The sequence below is a fragment of the Saccopteryx bilineata genome, chromosome 2 (assembly GCF_036850765.1).
Source record: "Saccopteryx bilineata isolate mSacBil1 chromosome 2, mSacBil1_pri_phased_curated, whole genome shotgun sequence".
NCBI classification, from domain to species: domain Eukaryota; kingdom Metazoa; phylum Chordata; class Mammalia; order Chiroptera; family Emballonuridae; genus Saccopteryx; species Saccopteryx bilineata.
Window position 1 is genome coordinate 280,316,183 of NC_089491.1, and position 25,164 is coordinate 280,341,346.

The window sequence follows — 25,164 nt, forward strand, 5'->3', positions numbered from 1 at the left end:
GAGCTGGAAGCATCAACTCCCATATGTGCCTTGACCAGGCAAGCCCAGGGTTTTGAACCGGCAACCTCAGCGTTTCCAGGTTGACGCTTTATCCACTGCGCCACCACAGGTCAGGCCTGTTCATAGTTTTTTTTATAGTCCGGCCCTCCAGTGGTCTGAGGGACAGTGAACTGGCCCCCTGTGTAAAAAGTTTGGGGACCCCTGCTGTAAGAGATGGGCAGATAGACGCCCTGGCTGCTTGGAGGAGCCAGACTAAGGCAGGAGGAGAGGGCACACTGGGGAGAAGCGGGGTTCCCCCTTAACAATGGACAGGGCTCCTCCTTAAAGGTCTCTGTGGCTGGTCAAGGGCCAGCTCTGCAGCCTCCACCATCTATGGGTCTAAAGGGTCAGGGAAATGTGCCAGGTCCTCCTTCCTCCAAATCTCTCACCATGTACAGGAATGAATGCAGTTCCTTCAGCGGGCTCTGGAACTCCCATCCCATGTGATGAAAGCACACAAACTTCCAACAGTCGGAAGTGGTGGCCAGTTTACTGCTAAGATGGACACAGTATCTGGAGAGACCATTTCCTGAGGTCACTTCTGCCTGGGGTGTATGTGAAGCTTGGGGGTGGAGTCAGTGAATCCGGGGCAGGGACACTGGAGCCCAGGAGTCCAGGTGTGGGACTTGGACACCTTAAAGGCTGCCGTGACAGGACGAGCTTGATAGGGGAAGATGTTTTCTCAGGAGGGATATCTGCTATAGCGGCCCAGAAAGCCCGATAATGCCCCAACACCCTCCGCCTCTGAGCTCCACTGTGGCTCTGACGCGAGCCTGCTGGTCACCACATTCAGTACCCACCCCTTGTGTGCTAGCTGTAAATATCGACGAACATCAGTGTCCATCGAACTCGGTGACAGAGGTCCGCTCTGCAGGTATAGGGCCATACAGAATGAGGTCCGGGAGGTGAGCAGCTACCCTGGCGATGGTCCGGTCCTCTGACTCATCCTTTTGCGTGTCCATGTTCAAGGACAACGTGCAGGGTTTTATGGTCGCTGCAGATAGTCCCCAAACAGACCTCTGGAAGGAAAAGCTGAGAATGGAGGACGTCTGAGTTTGATTCACTCACTCACTTTCCTGTTTCCTTTTCTGCGTCTGCTTGGTTCTAACCTGTGGACTGCTTATTTAACTGAGTGGTGATAGACCGTTTTTGAAAAGAAAAGAAAATAGTATAGACGTGAGTTTATGTGTGTGACTATTTACACAATAGTGACTAGAAAGGAGTAGGAATAAGGGATTAAGTGTATCAAGGGATAGTTTTACATAGAGGTGAAAATTTTAAAGCACGTGTGTGTGCATGAGGCTTTCAACTGTAAGTGGAAGGAAATGTGGGAGTTTGAATTTGTTACCCAGTTATTTCTGGGGAAACGAGGACTTCCCAAGGCCTTTCTTCAGGTGCTGGGGCCCATTAAATGCTCCCACTCTCCCACCTCAAGAGGAATCACATCCCCAACGTCTTCAGAGTAATCCAAGTTACTGGAACAGGTGATAGAGAAAATAAGAGGATAAAAGAAAAAAGAGAGGAACTGTTACTGACCAACAGGGAGGAACCGGTTAGTAATGTCAACCAGAGGTAGGTCATGTTCAGGTACAAAACAGCGTTACAAGGAAAAAGTGAGGCAGCTACTGCGTATCTTAGTGTTAAGATGATAAGATATATATATCTATATATATAGATATTATATATATATATCTATATATATATCTATATATATATATAGATACACACACACACACACACACACACACACACTAGAAAGTCCGGCGGTCATACGAAATGACCGCTGTTCTAGATATTATAAATTGTAATTAAAATGATTTGTGCAAAGGTGTCTGCTAATTCAAACTGAATTACCCAGGGCAGGCTGCGAGGATGCCCCTTTGCTTAGTGCCTCATGGGGTTTCCCCCTTCTACTTGCTTAATTGCTTAAAGTATAGTGCAATGAAGAAAACCACTGGCGGTACATTTCTTAAGAACCACCGCTAGCTCAATAAATAAAGGTGATTTAAATAATAAAATGTTAATTCACATGTCAAAGATCTCTTTGTACACAACATTTCAATTAGTGGAACTACAATGTTTCCGTACTTGCAACGTTGAGAAAATCCTTTCTTGCCATGGTCAAATCGATTAGTTTCTAACTTGAAGTTTAAGGACTGACAGTGTTCACATTTAATATTCATGTCACCAGAGGAATGCTCAAAAATTAAAGTTTCTCCGTTTGAAACTGTTTTAATCCTTTTTGCGTTTCGGTCAGCATTACTCTGTCGTTTTTTTGCATTTCTCTCCTGCCTTTGTTCAAGGGACTCATTTTGTCGAGACAGGCTTTTTTGTCTTGCATTTGAGGCAAGCCTTGTTTCTCTATGCTCATCAGTCTCATTTTGCCGAGAAAGACTCATTTGCTCTGCGACTGAAGCAAGCCTTGTCTTTCTCTGCTCAGTGGTTTCTTTTTGTCGAGAAAGCCGTTTTTGTGCAGCTTTAGCTCCTTTTCTCTCCTCCTCAGTGCTGTATTTTCTAGGAGGCATTCTTAAAAGAAATTACATTAAGACATAATTTTTATGTAAAACAGATGATTGCCAATGCAAACAAATGTTCACCTTCCCCCTGACACACTCAATTTGCGTTCAGCCTTAAATTGTTTCAAAAGTAGATGATTGCCAATGCAAACAAATGTTCACCTTCCCCCTGACCTGCTCAATTTGCATTCAGCTGTGGCAACTTCACCCCATTGGCTAGTACAGTTATGCAAGCAACCAATAAGCTATCGGCGACAAACAGACACTTAAGCCGCAAATAATAAAGATATTTTAAATCTGGGAAAATGTTGTATTTAACAAACAAACTTTAAAACATAGAGCAACCTCTAAGAATAAGTATTAAATATTAGGTATTAGACAATCTTTACAAGGAAAAGCCCTGGTAATTTCAAGTGTTAAGATGTGAACAAAGGATAGCAAAAGCAGCATATAGCTAGGTATTTTACTATGCTATTTTATTTTATTTTATGTTTTCTCAGAAAGGATAGCGGCGCAGAAAGCTCGACAATGCCCCGCCCCCCCACGCCAAGCTCTGCCAGTGACTCTTCTGCCCAGCTCTCCCTGTGTCACCTCCGCCCATCTCTGCCAGTGACTCCTCTGCCCAGCTCTCCCTGTGTCACCTCCGCCGAGCTCTGCCAGTGACTCTTCTGCCCAGCTCTCTCTGTGTCACCTCTGCCGAGCTCTGCCTATGTCAGTTCTATCAAGCTCTTCCTATGACTCCATCATAGGACTCTGCCTGTGACACTTCCGCTGAGTTCTGTTTGTGCCACTGCAAAGCTCTGCCTGTGACTCCGTCATCAAACTCAGCCTTTGACTCCACTTCAAAGCTCTGCCTGTGATTGTGCTGCCGAGCTCCGCCTGTGGCTCTGACTCGAGCCTGCTGGTCACCACATTCAGTACCCACCTCTTGTGTGCTTGCTGTAAATATCGACAAACATTAGTGTCCCATCGGAACTCAGTGACGGAAGGTCACTCTTCAGGTTTAGGGCCATACAGAATGAGGTCCGGGAGGTGAGCAGCTACCCTGGCGATGGTCCGGTCCTCTGACTCATCCTTTTGCGTGTCCATGTTCAAGGACAACGTGCAGGGTTTTATGGTCGCTGCAGATAGTCCCCAAACAGACCTCTGGAAGGAAAAGCTGAGAATGGAGGACGTCTGAGTTTGATTCACTCACTCACTTTCCTGTTTCCTTTTCTGCGTCTGCTTGGTTCTAACCTGTGGACTGCTTATTTAACTGAGTGGTGATAGACCGTTTTTGAAAAGAAAAGAAAATAGTATAGACGTGAGTTTATGTGTGTGACTATTTACACAATAGTGACTAGAAAGGAGTAGGAATAAGGGATTAAGTGTATCAAGGGATAGTTTTACATAGAGGTGAAAATTTTAAAGCACGTGTGTGTGCATGAGGCTTTCAACTGTAAGTGGAAGGAAATGTGGGAGTTTGAATTTGTTACCCAGTTATTTCTGGGGAAACGAGGACTTCCCAAGGCCTTTCTTCAGGTGCTGGGGCCCATTAAATGCTCCCACTCTCCCACCTCAAGAGGAATCACATCCCCAACGTCTTCAGAGTAATCCAAGTTACTGGAACAGGTGATAGAGAAAATAAGAGGATAAAAGAAAAAAGAGAGGAACTGTTACTGACCAACAGGGAGGAACCGGTTAGTAATGTCAACCAGAGGTAGGTCATGTTCAGGTACAAAACAGCGTTACAGGGAAAAAGTGAAGCAGCTACTCTGTATCTTAGTGTTAAGATGATAAGAATATATATATATATTTTAAATCAGAGAAAACATTGTATTTAACAAACAAACTTTAAAACATAGAGCAACCTCTAAGAATAAGTATTAAATATTAGGTATTAGACAATCTTTACAAGGAAAAGCCCTGGTAATTTCAAGTGTTAAGATGTGAACAAAGGATAGCAAAAGCAGCATATAGCTAGGTATTTTACTATGCTATTTTATTTTATTTTATGTTTTCTCAGAAGGGATAGCGGCACAGAAAGCTCGACAATGCCCCGCCACCCCTACGCCAAGCTCTGCCAGTGACTCTTCTGCCCAGCTCTCCCTGTGTCACCTCCGCTGAGCTCTGCCAGTGACTCTTCTGCCTAGCTCTCCCTGTGTCACCTCCGCCGAGCTCTGCCTGTGACTCTTCTGCCCAGCTCTCCCTATGTCACCTCTGCTGAGCTCTGCCTGTGACTCTTCCACTGATCTGCCTGTGACTCCTCTACCCAGCTCTGCCTGTAACTTTTTTTTTTTTTTTTTTTTTTTTACAGGGACAGATTGAGAGAGTCAGATAGAGGGATAGATAGGGACAGACAGACAGGAACGAAGAGAGATGAGAAGCATCAATCATCAGTTTTTCGTTGCGACACCGTAGTTGTTCATTGATTGCTTTCTCACACGTGCCATGACCGCGGGCCTTCAGCAGACTGAGCAACCCCCCACTCGAGCCAGTGACCCCAGGTCCATGCTAGTGAGCTTTTTGCTCAAGCCAGATGAGCCCACGCTCAAGCTGGCAACCCTGGGGTCTCGAACCTGGGTCCTTCTGCATCCCAGTCCGACGCTGCATGCACTGCGCCACCGCCTGGTCAGGCTGCCTGTAACTTTTTAGGTCAGACTCAGGCTGTGACTGTGCCACTGAGCTCTGCCTATGTCACCTCTGCCGAGCTCTGCCTGTGTCACCTCTGCCGAGCTCTGCCTATGTCAGTTCTATCAAGCTCTTCCTGTGACTCCATCATAGGACTCTGCCTGTGACACTTCCGCTGAGTTCTGTTTGTGCCACTGCAAAGCTCTGCCTGTGACTCCGTCATCAAACTCAGCCTTTGACTCCACCTCAGAGCTCTGCCTGTGATTGTGCTGCCGAGTTCCGCCTGTGGCTCTGACTCGAGCCTGCTGGTCACCACATTCAGTACCCACCTCTTGTGTGCTTGCTGTAAATATCGACGAACATTAGTGTCCCGTCGAACTCTGTGACGGAGGGCCATTCTTCAGGTTTAGGGCCATACAGAATGAGGTCCGGGAGGTGAGCAGCTACCCTGGCGATGGTCCGGTCCTCTTACTCATCTTTTTGCATGTCCATGTTCAAAGACAAATGTGCAGGGTTTTATGGTCGCTGCAGATAGTCCCCAAACAGACCTCTGGAAGGAAAAGCTGAGAATGGAGGACGTCTGAGTTTGATCCACTCACTCACTTTCCTGTTTCTTTTTCTGCATCTGCTTGGTTCTAACCTGCGGACTGCTTATTTAACTGAGTGGTGATAGACCCTTTTCTGAAAAGAAAATAGTATAGACGTGAGTTTACGTGTGTGACTACGCAAAGGTGACTAGAAAGCAGAGTAATATATAGGAATAAGAGATTAAGGATATCAAGGGACAGTCTTAAATAGAGGTGAAAATTTTAAAGCACGTGCTTGGATGTGTGTGTGTATGCATGGGTGTGTGAGGCTTTGAATTGTAAGTGGAAGGTAATGTGGAAGTTTGAGGTGAAAGAGAGAAACAGAGAGGGAAGGGGAGAGAAGCAGATGGTCGCTTCTCATATGCGCCCTGACCAGGGATCCAATCCGGGACGTTCATATGCCCGGCTGACGCTGAGCAAGCCAGCCAGGGTAACATATCTAATTTCAAGTAGGTAGGGAAGTGTAATCCTACGCGGAATACCTGTGAGCAGCCTCGGCTGTTACCTGATAATAGGTGAGCCCTTAGATCAGCAAGAGATGATTAAAAGGGGTAAAAAATGAATTCAGATCCAAGAGCAAACTAGACTAATTTCCTTCTTTTGAAGAGTTACTAAACTTTTAAATGAAGAGAATGCTATGTATGTAACTTGATTTTAACAAGACTCATTGCTAAACTTCTCACATCTCACATCTTCGTGGGTAAGATACGAAATGGTAAGAGTGATGAAAATACGGTTGCTGGTGAACAATCAGACCTGTAGGGTATTGGTTTATCATTCCTCTGTCCATTGAGCGGGAAGCCTTCATGGCATGCCAGAGGACTCGGGTAAGGACGAAACTGGAAGGAGAGCTAGTGCAGAGAATGACAGTCAGGATCTCCAAATATCTTAATTGACTGAAATAATCAAATCTCAGAAGAGTAAATGAAGTGCTGTTTAGAATTTTAACAAAATCAAATGTATAAGCATATGGTGGGAAAGGCTATCTTTAAAAAATCTCTTATATCAAAGCATACATGTGCAGAAAATGCACAACTCACAAGTGGGTAGCTTGATGGATTATTTTAAAGGGAACAGAACTAGGTAATCCCCACTCATACCAAGACAAGGCTAGTGTGTTCCAAAAGGAAAATTTATTTTAAAAACGCCTGGTTGCAGGAGGGCTGAGGCCAGCAAAGGGTGTCAGCCCCGAAGGAGGGAGGGATGGGGCAGGGGTTATATGGATTCAACAAAGGCGGCTGCAAGATGTCTTCTTCTGTTTGTGGTTGGGAGTGGCACCCCAGTTCCTCAAAATTGTCTGCACCCTAATCCATTTATCCCTTATCAACATCCAGCTGCAAGGGAGGTCTGAGCCGGATTACTGAGTAGGCGAGTCCTCCTTCCTCCTTCAGGCCTGCATTGTTCTTAAGAAAGATGGTGGCTGAGCAGCCATTTTATCTATCATATTAAAGTCAGTTCAAAGAATAAATATGACATTTGCAATTTTAAAGTTTCATTAGTTTGTCATAAAACTCAGTAAGTATAATGTATTTAAATACTATGTAGAGGCCCTGGCCGGTTGGCTCAGCGGTAGAGCGTGGGCCTAGCGTGCGGAGGACCGGGGTTCGATTCCGGCCAGGGCACACAGGAGAAGCGCCCATTTGCTTTTCCACCCCTCCGCAGCGCCTTCCTCTCTGTCTCTCTCTTCCCCTCCCGCAGCCAAGGCTTCATTGGAGCAAAGATGGCCCGGGCGCTGGGGATGTCTCTGTGGCCTCTGCCTCAGGCGCTAGAGTGGCTCTGGTCGCAACATGGCGAAGCCCAGGATGGGCAGAGCATCGTCCCCTGGTGGGCAGAACGTCGCCCCATGGTGGGCGTGCCGGGTGGATCCCGGTCGGGCGCATGCGGGAGTCTGTCTGACGACTGTCTCTCCCTGTTTCCAGCTTCAGAAAAATGCAAAAAAAAAAAAAAAAAATACTATGTAGAGCCCTGGCCGGTTGGCTCAGTGGTAGAGCGTCGGCCTGGCGTGCGGAAGTCCTGGGTTCGATTCCCAGCCAGGGCACACAGGAGAAGCACCCTTCTGCTTCTCCACCCCTTCCCCTCTCCTTCCTCTCTGTCTCTCTTTCCGTCCCGCCAAGGCTCCATGGAGCAAAGTTGGCCCAGGCGCTGAGGATGGCTCTGGGGCCTCTGCCTCAGGAGCTAGAATGGCTCTGATTGCGGCAGAGTGACGTCCCAAGATGGGCAGAGCATCGCCCCCTGGTGGGCATGCCGGGTGGATCCCGGTCGGGCGCATGTGGGAGTCTGACTGCCTCCTCGTTTCCAACTTCAGAAAAATACAAAAGAACAAACAAACAAACAAACAAAAAATAAAGAAATAAATACTATATAGTATAAAAAACAGCATTTCACCAAGTTTTTATGATCCTTTCATAGTGATACTTTTGCAGTTTATCAGTTTTAAAAGTTACAACACTTGGCCCTGGCTGGTGGTGCAGTGGGTAGAGCATTGTCCCAGAGTGTTGAGGTTGCTGATGTGATCCCAGGGTTGCCAGCTTTAGCTCGGAGTCACAGGCTCCATCCCCTGTCACCGGCTCCATCCTGAGGTCACTGGTTCGAGCCCTGTTCAGGGCACGTATGAGAAGCAGTCAGTGGCACAACTAAGTGAAACAATGAGTTGATGCTTTTCTGTTGTCTATCTCTCTTTTTCTCCTTTTCTGTAAAAAATAAGTAAATAAAAAGTAGAAAGTTGTAACACTTGATGTACAGTCACCCCTCAGTATCTGCAGGGGATGGTTCCAAAACCCTTGGTACCAGACTCCCCAGATGCTCAGGTCCCTGAGGAAACGGTTAGGTTAGAACATGCACACATTCAGATACATTCAGCCCTCTGGGAATGGAAAGTGCTGTTTTCCTTCTGTGATTGAATCCACCGAACTGAAACCCAGGATATCAAGGGCCAACTGTATTCGTTTCCTGGGGCTCTATGCTGGGTAGTTTAAAATAACACACATTTTGTCTCGCAGTCCTGAGGCTGAAGCGAAGGTTTCACAGGGTTGCTCCACACGGGAGGCCCTCAGGAAGGATGTTTGCACACTTCTCCTCCTGCGTGGTGCCCACTGGCAGTCCTCTGCGTCCCTGGCTCTTAAACACATCACTTCAATCTCTGCCTCCATATTCATCTGTGTTCTCCCCTCCATGTCTCTGTCTATATTTCCCTCTTGTGGGAACACTAGTCGTACTCGGTTTAGGTCCCCCCAGTCCAGGGTGACCTCATTGTACTAATTATATCTGTAAAGACCTGATTTCCAAATGAGGTCACATTCTGAGGCTCTGAGTTGACAAGAATTTGTGATGGGGGACATTTCACCCCCAACACTTGGCTTTCCTAATTTCTCTTTGCCAGTTTTTTTTTTTTTGAGAATTTTTTTCAAAGACTTTATTTATTCATTTTAGAGAGGAGAGAAGGAGGAGAGAGAGAGAGAGAAAGAGAGAGAGAGAGAGAAGAGGGGAGGAGCAGGAAGCATCAACTCCCATATGTGCCTCGACCAGGTAATCCCAGGGTTTTGAACCGGCGACCTCAGCATTCCAGGTCGACGCTTTATCCACTGCGCCACCACAGGTCAGGCATCTCTTTGCCAGTTTTTAGTAAGAGGCTGGTAGTGAGCCTGGTGGAGAGAAAAGTTAGGAGAGAACAGTGGCTGGGTGTGTTCATGTATAGCAGTGTTGATGCCTGCGTAGCCAAGGTCAAGTGCTGTTCATGGTGCTGCAGCACTGAGTTCGAATCTGCCTAACTCTGTGCCTCAAACTCTCCTCATCCACAGGGATCAAACGACTTCCGGAATTCCCCATGCAAAGCCAACCTCCATTAGCGTTTTCTCAGAAAAGGAAGCCAGGAATACTTACACACTCACAAACCATGACATCAACTATTTATACATACTTATTTACATATATTCACATAAATTACATTGGTAAAAATAAAGTGGACCTGGCCAAAAATGAACACAGTATCGATCTCATTGTCAATTTATGTCCCTTAAAAATGGTTATTGAAACGGGAAGACCACAGGGGGTTATTACTTTCTGAATGGAGACTGGGGAGTCTTGTCTATTTGGATATGTGCATTTGGGGAAATAGTATTCATACAATATGAAATTATAGGCTTGATTATTGTTTCTTAACAGATGGGACACAATTGACATTTTGGGCAAGACCTTGTTGTGCAGGATTGTACAATTTAGTGTATATTTTAGATTCTTAGAATTTAGCATTCCTGGATCCCCCAGGACACAAAGTGCCCATTGTACCCTGCTCTGTCATACGGCCTTGTAATTAAGACTGGAATAGTATCCCACTCTGTAATCTTGACACAAAAATGTCACAACAGTCAGAAATATTTTAAAAATACAAAGGAAAAGGTAGATCACTTTAAAAGAATGCTGCACTGTTTTATCTAGTATGCTAATAAATGTCAACTTTCCTATTTTTAAATAAAAGTTATGTTAAAATTGAGGAGACTTCTTGGAAGATGATTTAGTGTGACAATAAATTATTAAATAACTTATTTATATTTCCAATAAAATATTTATCTAATCTGGAATTCCAGAAGATCATGAATGTTTTTAAAGATATCTTTCCTTTGTACTCTATTCATTTTTGTTTATTTATTTATTATTATATATTTTTAGAGACAGAGAGTCAGAAAGAGGGATAGACAGGGACAGACAGACAGGAACAGAGAGAAATGAGAAGCATCAATCATTAGTTTTTCATTGTGCATTGCGACACCTTAGTTCAGGGGTCCCCAAACTTTTTACATAGGGGGCCAGTTCACTGTCCCTCAGACTGTTGGAGGGCCAGACTATAAAAAAAACTGTGAACAAATCCCTATGCACACTGCACATATTTTATTTTAAAGTAAAAAAACAAAACGGGAACAAATACAATATTTAAAATAAAGAACAAGTAAATTTAAATCAACAAACTGACCAGAATTTCAATGGGAACTATGGGCCGCTTTTGGCTAATGAGATAGTCAATGTGCTCCTCTCACTGACCACCAATGAAAGAGGTGCCCCTTCTGGACTTGCGGAGGGGGCTGGATAAATGGCCTCAGGGGGCAGCATGCAGCGCATGGACGGCAGGCTGTAGTTTGGGTACCCCTGCCTTAGTTGTTCATTGATTGCTTTCTCATATGTGCCTTGACCACAGGCCTTCAGCAGACTGAGTAACCCCTTGCTCAAGCCAGCGACCTTGGGTCCAAGCTTGTGAGCTTTTGCTCAAACCAGATGAGCCCGCGCTCAAGCAGGCAACCTTGGGGTCTCGAACCTGGGTCCTCGGCATCCCAGTCCAACACTCTATCTACTGTGCACCGCCTGGTCAGGCTCATTTTTATTTTGATATAAAATTTGGTTATTGAAAAAAGAGTGTCTTCCAGAAGTAGAATAGCTGAGATTTATATTGCTACATTAAATCACATATCTCCTGGTTCAGATTAAGAACTTTTTAATATTTTTTTTTCAAAAACATGAATTTTAAACACTACCTTCCTGTTCTCTTGTTCTAGGGAACTATGCCGGCCGGGGGACTGCTGGAATGGTGGCCCGTTTTCTCCCTTCCCACCTTAACAATAAGTCCTGCAGGGTGACGTCTCTGTGTTACAGTGAAGATGGTCAGGAGATTCTTTTTCTTTTTCCTTTTGTGACAAAAGAGAGGGATAGATAGGAACAGACAGGAAGGGAGAGAGAGATGAGAAGTATCAATTCTTCGTTTTGGCACCTTCATAGTTCATTGATTGCTTTCTCATATGTGCCTTGACTGGGGGGCTACAGGTGAGTGAGTGACCCCTTGCTCAAGCTAACGACCTTGGGCTTTAGCCAGCGACCTTTGGGCTCAAGCCAGTGACCATGGGGTCATGTCTATGATCCCATGCTTAATCAATCCAGCAACTCTGTGCTCAAGCAGGCAACCTCAGGTTTTGAACCTGGGTCCTCTGTGTCCCAGTCCGACGCTCTATCTACTGTGCCTCCACCTACCTGGTCAGGCTCAATGCACGTTGCTGGTTCACCCCTATCAATAACTTGTGACTCAGTCCAGTCCAGGAGAGAGCGGAGTGGGCCCTGGGAAAGCATGGAAGCATCTAGGAGTGAGGATGCCTGAGAGAGTGAGAACAAGCCCCTAAGATGCAGCAACAGAGTTTCTGGGATGAAGAAGAGTGTGTGGTTTCATTCTGCTTAGGGAGAGCTCAGCAGTATCCCAAAACAAAATGAAATTAAAGGTCAACCATATCCGTTATTGTTTCTGTAAATAGCTCTTCCAGAAACTAATAACAGATTTCAGTTTTCACCCACTCTTTCATCAATATGTAAAATAAGGTTTTAGGAGCCCCAAAAAGGAGGTACTCTGAGCTTACAGGGATAATGTTGCTGGTCAGGAAACCTTGCCAGACCACTCTAGCCAAGACAGTATTTCCTCTGAGCTTGTAGGGCACTAAGTATCAATACACTTATGCAGAGGCTGATTTAACAGCAGGCGCATCTGGCATGTGCCCTGGGCCTCAACTTCTGAAAGACCCCGCAAAACCCCAACTTTACACTTTTTTTCTAATGACACCAAGTTTGGTTTCATATGTGCAATTTAACATTAATAGTATATAATATTTTTTTATTTATTTAAAAATATGGTTAAGATGTATTTTTATTTTCCCTATCTCTCTCTCTCTCTCTCTTTTAAGGGGCCCAATATTTTCTTCTGTGCCCAGGGCTTCAGCCGACCTTAGTCCACCTCTGACTGTAGGTTTCTGTTTTACAGGTCAAGCTCTCCACTTGTCTCCCAGCATCCTCCGCGCCCTCCACAGGTGATGACGGAGGAGGAGACCACCCCTGAGAAGTTGCAGAGAGGTAGAGCTGGTAAGCGAGAACAAAGGCGCCCCTGGGATAAACGCCACAGGCAACCTTTATGCCTTCCAGCTTCTCACAAGACTGACACAGACAGACCTATAGTGAACTTGGATTCCTAGCGCAAAGATTCCCACTTTTCTCTAAGCTCCAACACGTGTCATTTTGCCAGAGGGTCACCTGCTGAGACTCCTGCTTCCACGTACCTCCTACTCTTCCTCCTCCTCCAATTGCTCTCCATATTTTGCATTGGCTCAGACCTCGGAGTTCTTGCCCTCAGGGCAGCAGATCGCAAATTGCGGATGGCCTACCTGTTTGGGAGGGGCGGCTGTTTGCTATTGTTTGCTGGAGAGGTTTTTTTTTTTTACCCCTAGCCGGGTTTTGGCTGGAGAGTGCTGAGGGGCTTGGGAGCCCTGCTATTGCCGCCAGGCCTGTTTGGCGGGGGAGTGCTGAGGCTGGTGGAGCTCTGAGAGAAAGGGAAGCGGTCTTCCCTGCCTGTTTGCTCTCAGCCATTACGAAACTTTAATAATGGCCCACCATCTTCTGACTCCACGGTTCTCCCCTCCGCTGGAATCCAAGGTGTCCGAATCCAATGAGAACCTGCATGGCCATGGCGGCGGTCACTGGCCTTACATTGAGGAAGGTCAGAGCCAAGATCAGGGATTAGACCTTTTAGGAGTGTAGAAAACAGGAGGGTGGGGGGTCTGGCTGACATTTTCCTGAAGACAGCAGAAGTTCTACGTCTGTTGCGAGCAGAGCTGACAGAATGACAGGCTTGTCTAACAGCAGTTTTCCTGGCTACGCCCTCATCCAAAGCCCATGCTTTCATTTGCACTGACTGTGCTCCTGATTGGCTGGCACTGCCCCGCCTCCCAGCTCCGCCAGCTCTTGATTGGCTGTCACTGCCCCGCCTCCATCAGCCCCTGGTGCCTAGCTCATACTTGGTTCTCTTGTCTGGACAAGTGGGGTAACGGTCAATGAAATTAGGCAACAGATGGTGGGTGACCATCACACAGACACGGATCTCCTGAGCAAGCAAACACCAACGAATTTTGGGCAGTAATGATTATGGCTTTTACCAGACCTATGAAATTTACCAGTTACACTGCATTCAGTAGTTATCTTCAGGGATTTTGGTGAGGGAAATTTTTGATTTGTCCTTTATTTTTATTTATTCACTTAATTTTTCATTTTAAAGTGTTTACTTAGCTCGGTGCAGATGTAACATCTCATTTACAGCGTGGCCTCGGGGCACAGAAACAGTTGGCCACAGAAGAGTAGCTCCCGGAGAATTAGAGGGAAAAAAACACAACGCCAGTTGGGGGAGGGCGGCAGCGCGCGTGCGGGAAGAGCTGGGAGGGGGACCGAGTGGCACCTGGCGGACGGACGGACGGCCCGATGGACACCCCTAGAGACCAGGGGCAGCGGGAGCGCGAGGGCGCGGCGGGGCTGACAGGGCGCCGTTGGAGCGCGCACCAGACGCCGTGACCCTTCCCAGTGCGCGCACTGAGCGGGTGGGGCGCTGAGCCTCAGCGCGGCTTTGGAGCGGGTTCAGGCCCCGCCCACGTGCGGGTTGGGAGTTGCGTGGGGGCCCACAGCGGCAGTGGTCAGCTGGCTCAGCTCAGTCCGTTGTCCCCTCTGCTCGAACAGGAAGGCCCCGGGTGGGCGGGCAGCCCTGCTTCATTGCTCCTAGCCCACGGACAGCGCAGGTCCTTCTCTATCTCCAGCCCGTCTGGGGGCTCCTTTCCTTCCCAGCCTGCCTGCACCGACCGCGGTGCCCCTGGGCGTTGTCCCGCCCGGGCCCCTGGCGTGGAGGGGCACAGGCCTGGACCCAGCTCCTCCCACCTCCCCATCGCAGCGGCCCGAGCCTGCAGCAGCCAGTCCCTGCGGCTCCGTGAGCACAGCCGCGGGCATCAGGGAAACTGAGGCCCGCAGCTCTGTGAACCACGCGCCGCAGCGAGTGGCCGAGACTCAGATGGGCCGAGGCGCTCCGGATGGGGTGCAGACGTGGGCAGACGGCTCTGGCCTGGGGCGCGAGGGGTAGAGGAGTAATGGGGGATGATTGAATGACTTGGATCAGCTGTTAACCTGTGAGGTTGTACACGCATCACGCATGTCCCAGTTTTTGCCAGCCAGGCGTCCCCGGTACCGGCTTTCCCCGCGCAAGGGGATGTACTACGCAGTTTGTAATGTAGCTCGGTTCGTGTCCTCGAGACTAACTACTACTCTTGACACAATTAAGAGGATTTTACTTGGGCTAGCCCAGTTTCCCTTCCGGAGGAGAGACATGCACCGACAAGTTGCAGTTGGAAGCCTAGACAATATTTATCCACTCACAGTTTAGATGCGGAGATGCTGCCTAGGTACCCGCTTAAGAAAGGGCCCGGTTGGTGGTGCTCTGGCGCGGTGTCTGGTTTAGGATCCGGTCCGCCGTGGAGGCGTGTCCACTCTGCGATAGTTAAGATGACTGACTGCGGTTCAGGAAGGAGCCCCTTCTTAAGAACCTTCGCAGGCAGCACCTCTCGCCATGGTTACCACAAATCACATCAACTTCTGGCTATTGCCAGGATTCACTCTTATCAACTTCTTGCACTCCTTGCTTGGCTGTTCGCCGAGCGCGTCAATATTTTTAGTTCCACTTTGTATTCACTTCAACTGTTTACAAGTTTTTCTATTAATACCTCCATAACTTATTTTCCTATATATAACATTGGGGGAGTGATGACGCTCACGGTCACGCAAACAGGGACAACAAATTGTGTTTACACCGAGTCAGGTAGTTTTAAAACTAATACGTATATTCACTTTTGTCTCGCAACAGCCTATTAAGGAGAAACTATTAATATTAACTATAAGTCCTACAGTCCAATTTGACTCCTTGCTGACTTAAGGATAACTGCAGACTTTCCGTCTCCAGGGCTCAGCCACGGTCCGCGGCTCCGCCAATCAGAGCTTCAAAGTGGTGACGTCACTGTCCAGAAACTGGCTCCCATTGGCAGGCGCCCGCCCCTTTGCTATTTGTTAGACGTGACCGGGGGCCATCTTTCCTTCGGGCGGAAATAAAAGGAACACTCGGGGTTAAAAACCTGCGTATTATAATCAAGGTGAACTTGCGCAAACAGCCCAAGATCTAAGAGTGGAGGTCTCTCCACGGTCTAACAGGCTGCTGCGAGCAGTGAGGGAACCGCCAGGTGGGCCCAGCGCCCACACTCAAGATGGCGCCAGCTTGAGCATCACCTGTGCGGCCGCTCTAGCTCGCTTCCGGGTTCGTGCGCCTCGGTGGTGGCGTCGGAGGGCTGCAGACTGGCATTCTGTCCGGCTTCCGGAGCCGTCTCTATGGTGGCGGAGAGACCAGAACCCCGAAGACTGTGGGTGTAGTGGCCGGAGCCTCACGGGGGAGGCGAGGGTGGTTGGTGTCAACAGGGGGCGAAGAGGGGACTGGAGCCAAGACGCTCGGCCGCGCCCCACCGCCCTCCGGCAGGTAACAGGGCACCGGGCGCCGCGCCCCGTCTGTGCGGCCCGGGCGCGGGGAGGGGCGGGGAGCGGGCGGTGGGCGCGCGCCCGGCTCGCGGGTCCGCGCTCGGGGGCGAGCTCGGCGCGGCGCCGCCGCCTCCGCGCAGCCCCTGCGGCCTGCGGGGCTCCCTCTCCGCTGGGCTGCGGGGGACCGGACGCCGGGAGAGAGCCGCGGAGCCGGGCCTCGCGGGCAAGTGGGGCAGGTGTGGGGCGGCGCGGCGACCCGTGGCCCCAGGTGAGGCGGGGCGGGGGCGCTGGAGCTGGGGACCCGTTGTCCCGCCGCCCGGGACGCCGCCTTCGTTCCGGACCATGGAGCACGGCCCGGCTCGGAGGCCCAGCCTGCGCCCGGCTCTGCAAAGATGAGACATTTGTAGGGACTCAGAGTCGCCCTGGATTTCGGGCGCATTGTCATCGCTGCTCCTAGGATCCCATGTGAAGCCCCCACGTCCCGTTCCTCCCCTTGGCTGAAGTCAGACTCCGTTTTAGGTCCAGTATCATGGTCACCTGGCAGGGCTGGACCGAGCTCAACGCAGGGACATACACCTGAAACAGATCAAAGCAAAGGACTCCAACTAATGTTATCACCAGGTGACACAATGTCAGCCCTTACAGGGTGACGTTAGAACACAGTGCAGGCCATTATCTTGGGCACTCCCAAGCTAAGGGACCTGGGACCAAGATCTCGCTGCTAATTGTTGTGGAAAGAGCTGTTCCCAGAGGACGCTGGTTTCTCACTTGAGTGAGTTGCCCAGGGACCCAAGACTGCAATCCACAGGTGGCCCAGAAACTTGGGGTGCTGCCCATGAAAGCCAAAGGGTGCGGGGATGTCAGGCGAACACGTTTCTAAAGACAAAGACCGTGGTGCATATTCAAGTCAGACACTGCCTCTGTGATAAAACTCAGACATGTTTTATTGTAGAGGGGAGATGGCAGATACTGCAAAATACCCATGCGCATAGCATTGTGTCAGGGTGTCCTCTCCCTTCTTATGAATTCTATTGCAGAGCTAAAGAATTACATGTTTTCCCCTTCACTCCTTGAAATGAGCGTTTTGGAAATCCAAGTGTTATTATTTAACATTTTAGGAAGTCTGCTTTAGTTGAATTCTCACTTTTAAAGCACTGCTTATATCAACAGTTTCAATGCCTCTTAGGATAGAGTTGTGTGAAGTGAAGAGTTAAGAATCACTGCTTTGACCCTGGCCAGGTAGCTCAGTTGATTGTAGAGTGTCCTCCCCATACACCAAGGTTGCAGGTTCAATCCCCCATCAGGGCACATACAAGTCAACCAATGAATACATAAATAAGTGGAACAACAAATCAATGTTTATCTCTCTCTCTGCCTCTCTCCCTCCTCTCTCCCTCTAAAATCAATAAAAAATAAAAGAATTGCTGCTTTTATGACATTCTCAAATGGCAGTCAACAGCACATCTCTTTATGTCCCCCTAATAAACTTCTCCCAGGACATAGGATAGAACCTTTCTGTTGACATTAATCATGCCACTTTTCAAAAGTGGCATCTTGAATTCTGTCTAGAAAGAGAGTGGTTCCTTTTTTAGTTTTTAGGTGCTATTTCCTAGGGCCTGAGACCCCAAATGTTCACTGCTAAGAAAAGAATGGGCAGTGTTAACCTCCAGCTAAAGCTTGCATGACTAGGGGATTTTGTTGCATGAAGCCAAAGGTTACTAGATGTCGTAACACCTGGTATTGTCACAAGGAAACATTCTGCTGTTCAGAAGTGACTAAGTCACTCAGCCTGAGTACTGCTCCTGAATCCTGGTGACCCTCTTATCTGCTTCGGGGTCTAATACTAAATCTAAACAGCATGAGCTTCTGCCAGGTGGGTTTTTCATCTTGCTGATTTTTTTTGGAAGGCCGAGGACAATTAGGCTAGTTTCCGAGGGATACTTTAAAGCCACACTTCTTGAACTCATCCCTCTAGTCTAACTGGTTGGGCAGGCAGGAGGCAACAGAGAGGAGCCACGCTATTAGCTTATGAAGAGAGTTGATTTAAAAAAACACGGACCCGCCTGACCTGTGGTGGCGCAGTGGATAAAGCGTCGACCTGGAAATGCTGAGGTCGCCAGTTCGAAACCCTGGGCTTGCCTGGTCAAGGCACATATGGGAGTTGATGCTTCCAGCTCCTCCCCCTTTCTCTCTCTCTCTGTCTCTCCTCTCTCTCTCTCTCTCTCTCTCTCTCTCTGTTTCTCCCTCTCCTCTCTAAAATGAATAAATTAAAAAAAACAACAACAACAAAAAAACACGGACCCACTGGCTTCCTCTGGGCACCTGGCTCCCCTGCGTGGAAGGGGGTCACTGAGGCAGGTAGGGTGTGGACTTGGAGCTGAGGGATAGCATCGCGCCCTGGAAATGCCACTAAGCTCCCATACTGATGCCTACTGGCTTCCTCTGGGCTCGCCAGCTGTCTGTCTTCACATGGCTTCGGTTTGTCGTAGCCCCGACTCCCTCCTGGGGCCTGTCTACCTGCTGGTGGACAGAAATACCTCTTGTTCATCAGATTCCTGGGGAAGACAGCCGGGCCGTGGTCCCACAGATGGTTAAGGTGTAAAGAGATTGCCCATTGGCGCTGGTAGACACCTGACCCATTAACTGTGACTGAGGAGAGGGGAGCAGGTCCGAGTTCTAACCTTGACCCTCCCTACTCAGCAGGGAGGAGTGCTGTCTGTCACAGGCTGGGCAGGCAGCGCCCCTCGAAATAGAATGAACACAGTCGCTTTTCTCTGTGACCCTACATAAACTTGCAGTTTATTTGTGGTCCCCTTAGCAAGGTACAAGGTGAATTTTACTTGCAGTTGAGACACTTGGCCTTTGCCTTTGTAATAGCTTTTTTTTTTTTTTAATTTAGATTTTATTTACTCATTTTCAGAGAGTGAGGAGAGAGAGAGAGAAGGGGGAAGAGCAGGAATAATTAAATCCCATATGTGCCTTGACCAGGCAAGCCCAGGGTTTTGAACTGGCGACCTCAGCGTTCCAGGTTGATGCTTTATCCACTGCGCCACCAGAGGTCAGGCCTACTTTTTTATTCTTAAGGAAAGTACACTGCTAGGTGGGTTGGAACTCTGGATTTGTTACAAAGCTGATTTCCTTATCCCCAGAATCGCTCCTAGGTATTGGAAGACTTCCATCTTTGCATTGGCCCTTGCCCTGCCTTCCTTACACAGTGGCGCACGTGCTATACAGCACCTGGAATTCTCTGTATCAGGTGTCACTGTGGCAGCGTTATATACTCTGATACCATAGAACGTGTTGTGTGGAACTTGACCAAAGCGAAAAAAAGCCCAAGTAGAGGGTCTGTGTATAATGATGACTTTGGTCCTGGCCGGTTGACTGAGTGGATAGAACATGAGCCTAGTGAATGGATGTCTCAGGTTTGATTCCCAGTCAGGGCCCAAGTGAGAAATGACCATCTGCTTCTCTTCCCCTTCTCTCCCTCTCTTGCAGCCAGTGGCTTGATTGGTTCAAGCGTGGCCCCGGGCACTGAGGATAGCTTGGTTGGTCCATGCGTGTCAGCTTCAGGTGCTAAAAGTAGCTCGGCATGCCAGCATTGGCCCTAGATGGGGTTGCTAGGTGGATCCGAGTCAGGGTGCATGTGGGAGTCTCTTACTATCTCCCCTCTACTCACTTAAAAAAAATAAAAGGGCCCTGGATGGTTGACTCAGTGGTAGAGCGTCGGCCTGGTGTGCAGGAGTCCCGGGTTCGATTCCCAGCCAGGGCACACAGGAGAAGTGCTCATCTGCTTCTCCACCCTTCCCCCTCTCCTTCCTCTCTCTTTCTTCCCCTCCCGCAGCCAAGGCTCCATTGGAGCAAAGTTGGCCCAGGCGCTGAGGATGGCTCTGTGGCCTCTGCCTCAGGCGCTAGAATGGCTCTGGTTGCAACAGAGCAACGCCCCAGATGGGCAGAGCATTGCCCCCGGTGGGCATGCCGGGTGGATCCCGGTCGGGCGTATGCGGGAGTCTGTCTGACTGCCTCCCTGTTTCCAGCTTTGGAAAAATACAAAAAAAAAAAAAAAAAAAAAAAAAAGGCGCCTGACTAGGTGGTGGCTCAGTGGATAGAGCGTCGGACTAGGATGCTGAGGACCCAGGTTTGAGACCCTGAGGTTGCCAGCTTGAGCGCGGGCTCATCTGGTTTGAGCAAAAAGCTCACCAGCTTGGACCCAAGGTCGTTGGCTCAAGCAAGAAGTTACTCGGTCTGCTGAAGGCCCACGATCAAGGCACATATGAGAAAGCAATCAATGAACAACTAAGGTGTTGCAATGTGCAACGAAAAACTGATTGATGCCTCTCATCTCTTCGTTCCTGTCTGTCCCTGTCTATCCCTCTCTCTGTCTCTGTAAAAAATAAAAAAATTAAAAAAGCCCTGGCCAGATAGCTCAGATGGTTAGAGCATCATCCCAAAACCCAGAAGTTGCCAGTTAGAGCCCAGTCAGGGCACATATAGGAACAGATCAATGTTCCTGTCTCTCACTCTCTCACTTTCTCTAAAAAAAAATCAATAAAATAAGCATAAAAATAATTGATGACTGGGTTCTGTTTATCCAAAGGATGCAGATTTTTTTTTTGTTTTAATTTTTCTGAAGCTGGAAATGGGGAGAGACAGACTCCCACATGCGACCGACCGGGATCCACCCGGCACACCCACCAGGGGCCACGCTCTGCCCACCAGGGGGCGATGCTCTGCCCCTCCGGGGCGTCACTATGCTGCAACCAGAGCCACTCTAGCGCTTGGGGCAGAGGCCAAGGAGCCATCCCCAGCGCCCGGGCCATCTTTGCTCCAATGGAGCCTTGCCTGCGGGAGGGGAAGAGAGAAACAGAGAGGAAGGAGGCGGGGGAGTGGAGAAGCAAATGGGCGCTTCTCCTATGTGCCCTGGCCGGGAATCGAACCCGGGTCCCCCGCACGCCAGGCCGACGCTCTACCGCTGAACCAACCGGCCAGGGCCCAAAGGATGCAGATTTTAAACTAACACTTTGAAAGGTCTACATATAGAGGGTTCGGCCATGTTACCTATTTGCTAGAGTTAGTACACAGTCTACTTTTTAAATTATGGTAAAGCCAGAACAGAAATCTACCACTTATTTTTCAGGCATGTTGCTTGGCCTACACAGGCTTTATATATAATAAAACAACCAGAGTCAACATTGAAAAATAAGGACATTCCCACATAAATCTTCAGGCTGCCTGCTGGCCAAGGGCATGAGCTGGCAACGCTGGGTCTGCAGCCCCGGTCAGCACTGGACGAGGGCCCCAGCCTGTCCCACGGTGGGCCCTGTGCCTGCTCGGCAGCCCCTTTGCTGCTCTAACAGCTGCTCTGCTTGTGTCCCTGTTGCACTGAAAGGTCTGGGCAGTGCAGGGACGGGCATGTCTCTGTGCACGTGAAGTGCCCCTGGTCTGTCTGACACCACAGCAAAGCTCTGTTAACATTTCAGCCTGATTTTCAAGTGTGTGTGCATGTACATGCATGTGTGCACCGTGCACTTTCATAGAGACAGGGCTACGTGTATGATACAGAGTTCTTTCTAAAATGCCTTTATTGTGGTGTAGCTGATACACAGTACACTGAACATATTTACAGTGTATGGTTCTACAAGTTTCGACATTCGTAGTCCCCACCACCATAGCCATCGTAGTCAAGACGATGAATGTATCCACTCCGCTCTGAAGTTTCCTTTGACCCCTTGGCATCCATTCCCCACGCCGTCCCTCTGCCTGGGCCCCACGCCAGGCTCCCAGGGGTCTGCCCTGTGTCGTTCACAGCATTCTCTAGAACCTCACATATGCATGGGCTTCTTTGTGGCATTTGAGATGACACAATTTTGCATGTTCCCGAGGTCGGCAGCCCTCCCCTGTGAGGGGCGTGCATGAGCATTAGGGAGCAGGCGTGACCCACGTCTGTCCTGATTGCCTGCCACCCACCCTGAACGTGTGTGTGTGTATGTGTGGGGGTGCTGGGGTCCGAGAGGCAGTCGGGTAGAGCGCATTTCCTGAGTCGTGGCTGCTCGTGGACTGCATCGAGCTCATGGACCTTCTCACGGCCGAGTGGCCTGGCCTCTGGTAGACTCTGGCAGGCTGGCGTAGCCGTGCCCAGCCCTTTGGCCGTGGTGCAGGGACCTGAAGTTTGACCATGTTCTCTGTTTCCTTCTAGATCTGTGACTTTGGGGAGGGGCTGCCGCGGCCCCCCGCCCAAGGGATGGGAGCAGAGAGCAGCGCTCTGAAGGGCTGCACGCTGAAGGGGCCCCAGGTCACCCTGCCCTCCGGAGTGGCCGTGTTCCCCGCTGAGCTGCAGGATGGCAGGGTTGCATCGGTCTTCGTGTACGAAAGGGAAAATGCAGACAGGGTTGACAAGGCTGCCAAGGTACTGTGGGGACTCCCAACAGCTCATACTTGTGACCACGAAAAACGTGAAGTGAAGAAAGGCCCGTGGAGGAGGACCATAGGAATAGTGTTTTTATTCATGGCCTTTCAAGACATAGTTGTCCTTACTTCACGGGAGCATGCCCATCTGGCATGGCACGGGGAAGGGCCATAGGGACGCCACGCACGGCGTGGGGAAGGGTGGTACTTTGCACTGCAGGTTGTATTTTGTAGAGGGATGCTGGGAGGTGACTTCCATCACTGATGCGTGATAAGAGACTTCACCTGGCTTAGCACAGCGCTCTAATAATGGACACTATTTGAATAGTGTATCGACTGTGGGTGTGGAAACAAAATCTTGTAGGAATTGTAGGCACTGTTTTTCTTCTCCTGAGGCAGCACAATGCAGCGGGCGTTCAAAGACGGAATGCGTCTTTGGAGGAAGACCATTTCTCTCTCACTCAGGCCTCGTGGTTATGGTGCTATGTTTCTTTAACAACGTGAAGCGTTGGTTTCTGCCCTGTCTGAACACCTGCAGCTGATCGGGGGCTGCAGTTAAGAACTGTTGCTCTGTGTGGTCCTCACAGTGAGACAGGAAGGCAGGGCTGGCCTGGAAGGGAATGCGAGGCCCGGAAGGGGCTCAGAGCTCATCTTCTGCATGCCAGAGTCATCAGGGATTCCTGAGAAGTAGGCCTAGTTCATTGCTGGGACCAGATCTGACCCCGGCTTGGCCTGGAAGGGAATGCGAGGCCCGGAAGGGGCTCAGAGCTCATCTTCTGCATGCCAGAGTCGTCAGGGATTCCTGAGAAGTAGGCCTAGTTCATTGCTGGGACCAGATCTGACCCCGGCTTGAGTGGGGGTGCGTCCCCCTGCTCCTGCTGGACAGTCGGGGGGCCTTCACTCAGCCTCTGTCGCAGCCCAGTGCCTGGATGGTGAACAGGGTGAGCAAGTGTCCAGGGAACTCGGGCCAGATGCTTCCGAGGCACCAGCGTCCCGTCACAATCACCTTTCCCCCAGACCCAGAGTCGCGCCTCTCTGGTCAGTGTTCATGGAGAGACACCCCGTGCTCCAGCGACAGCGCCTTGTCGCTCCAGTTCTCGGGGCAGCTGGGCCTGAGCTGAGAAAGGTGTCGGGATGCTTGCCTCCTGCCAGCCCTTCCTGTGAACCTGTGTGCCCAGGGGGAGCGCCTCGCGAGGTTCCAGCTCAGATCCAGGCCAGAACTCTGTCCTTCTTCCCCTTCCTCCTTCCTCTTTCCCCTCTCTCCCTCCCTCCTTCCCTCCCTCCCTCCCACCCTCCCTCCCTCCCTCCCTCCTCCTCCTCCTCCTCCTCCTCCTCCTTCTTCTCCTTCTCCTCCTTCTTCTCCTCCTTCCCCCTTTCCTTCCTTCCTTCCTTCCTTCCTTCCTTCCTTCCTTCCTTCCTCCCTCCCTCCCTCCCTCCCTCCCTCCCTCCCTCCCTCCCTCCCTCCCTCCCTTCCCTCTTTCTCTCCCTTCTTCCCTCCCTCCCTCCCTTTTTCACACCTTCCTTCCTTCCTTCCACAAGGAGTCACTTTGGACCAAGAATTTTGCTGGGCACATAGGGTTAAAAAATAAACAAGTGAAAATGAAACCTACTTTTCTTTGTTAACCAGGTGAAGGTTTACTGACTATTCCTGGCCACCACTGAGCCAGACAGCATCCCTGACTCTCTGTCTGCCCTGGGCCCTAGAGGGAGAGTAAAGAAAGGTTCAAAAAAGCCAAGGAAAATAGATCCTGAGACAGAAAAGCAAATGAAGACTTTTTCCTGCAGGCACAAGTGGAGGAAGCTCCGCCCTGTGTCTTGCCCCAGAGTCTGGGCCCTCCGAGCTCTGCTTTTTGCTTACAGATCTCATGTTGCTGTTCTGGGCGCTCCGTGAGGCTTGGAATGGTAACTGTGGAGGTTGGGGCCGTCAGAGGCTTGCACTGCTGTAGGGGAACTGGCCACCTCTGTCCTGTCCTTTAAATGTTGGTCAAGTCAGTGCAAGTCCGAGGTTCTCCTGTGCCATATTTGAAATTTAGGGGGGTCGGTGGGGGAGGGAGGGAGCCGGAAGACCATGAACGCAGGTGTACAGTCCTGACTTCTGCGATATACATGAAATTACAGTGACTGTGGACTTGAGTCATTAACTTCCAAACCCTTCTGTTTTATTCTGAAAGCACTTGAAGACGCTCCGTCACCCTTGCTTGCTGAGATTCCTGTCTTGCACAGTGGAGGCGGACGGCATCCACCTGGTCACTGAGCGGGTGCAGCCTCTGGAAGCGGCCTTGGAGACGCTGTCCCCTGCCGAGGTCTGTGCAGGGATCTACGACATCCTGCTGGCTCTGATATTCCTGCACGACAGAGTGAGTGACCGGGATGTGGCCGTGGGGGCGGGGCCTGCAGAAGGCATAGCCCTTGTTCTCACCGGAAGGCTTCCTGGGGGTGTGGTCTGGGGAGTGGGTGGTGTGCGCTCAGTCTCTCAGGCGTCTCTGGGGCGGCAGTCACAGACTTGCCGTTCACTAGTGTCCCTCCAGTGCTTTCCCTAGAGATGCAGGGGAACACAGCGGCAGTGGCTGCTTGTTAGTAAGGCAGAGATGTCGGGTTAGCATCCACGCCGCTGTGGGCCAAGTTACCTCTCCTTTGTCAGCAGTTTTGTTCCATTT

At 49.8% G+C, this 25,164-nt stretch overlaps 1 protein-coding gene across 5 annotated transcripts in view; it reads left to right on the forward strand.

Moving 5' to 3' along the window:
- The first annotated feature begins 15,913 nt into the window (after nt 1-15,913).
- SCYL3 (SCY1 like pseudokinase 3) overlaps nt 15,914-25,164 on the forward strand; it is a 28,556-nt gene continuing 19,305 nt past the window's right edge. For 2 of the 5 annotated variants that reach the window (XM_066261077.1, XM_066261078.1), the window contains exons 1-3: nt 17,870-17,978; nt 22,299-22,508; nt 24,679-24,864. In XM_066261077.1, coding sequence (XP_066117174.1) covers nt 17,964-17,978; nt 22,299-22,508; nt 24,679-24,864 — 411 coding nt within the window. In that variant the 5' untranslated portion in view covers nt 17,870-17,963. Of the gene's footprint in view, nt 16,107-17,869; nt 17,979-22,298; nt 22,509-24,678; nt 24,865-25,164 lie in introns of those variants that run through there. The other 3 variants (XM_066261073.1, XM_066261074.1, XM_066261075.1) reach the window with 2 other exon arrangements.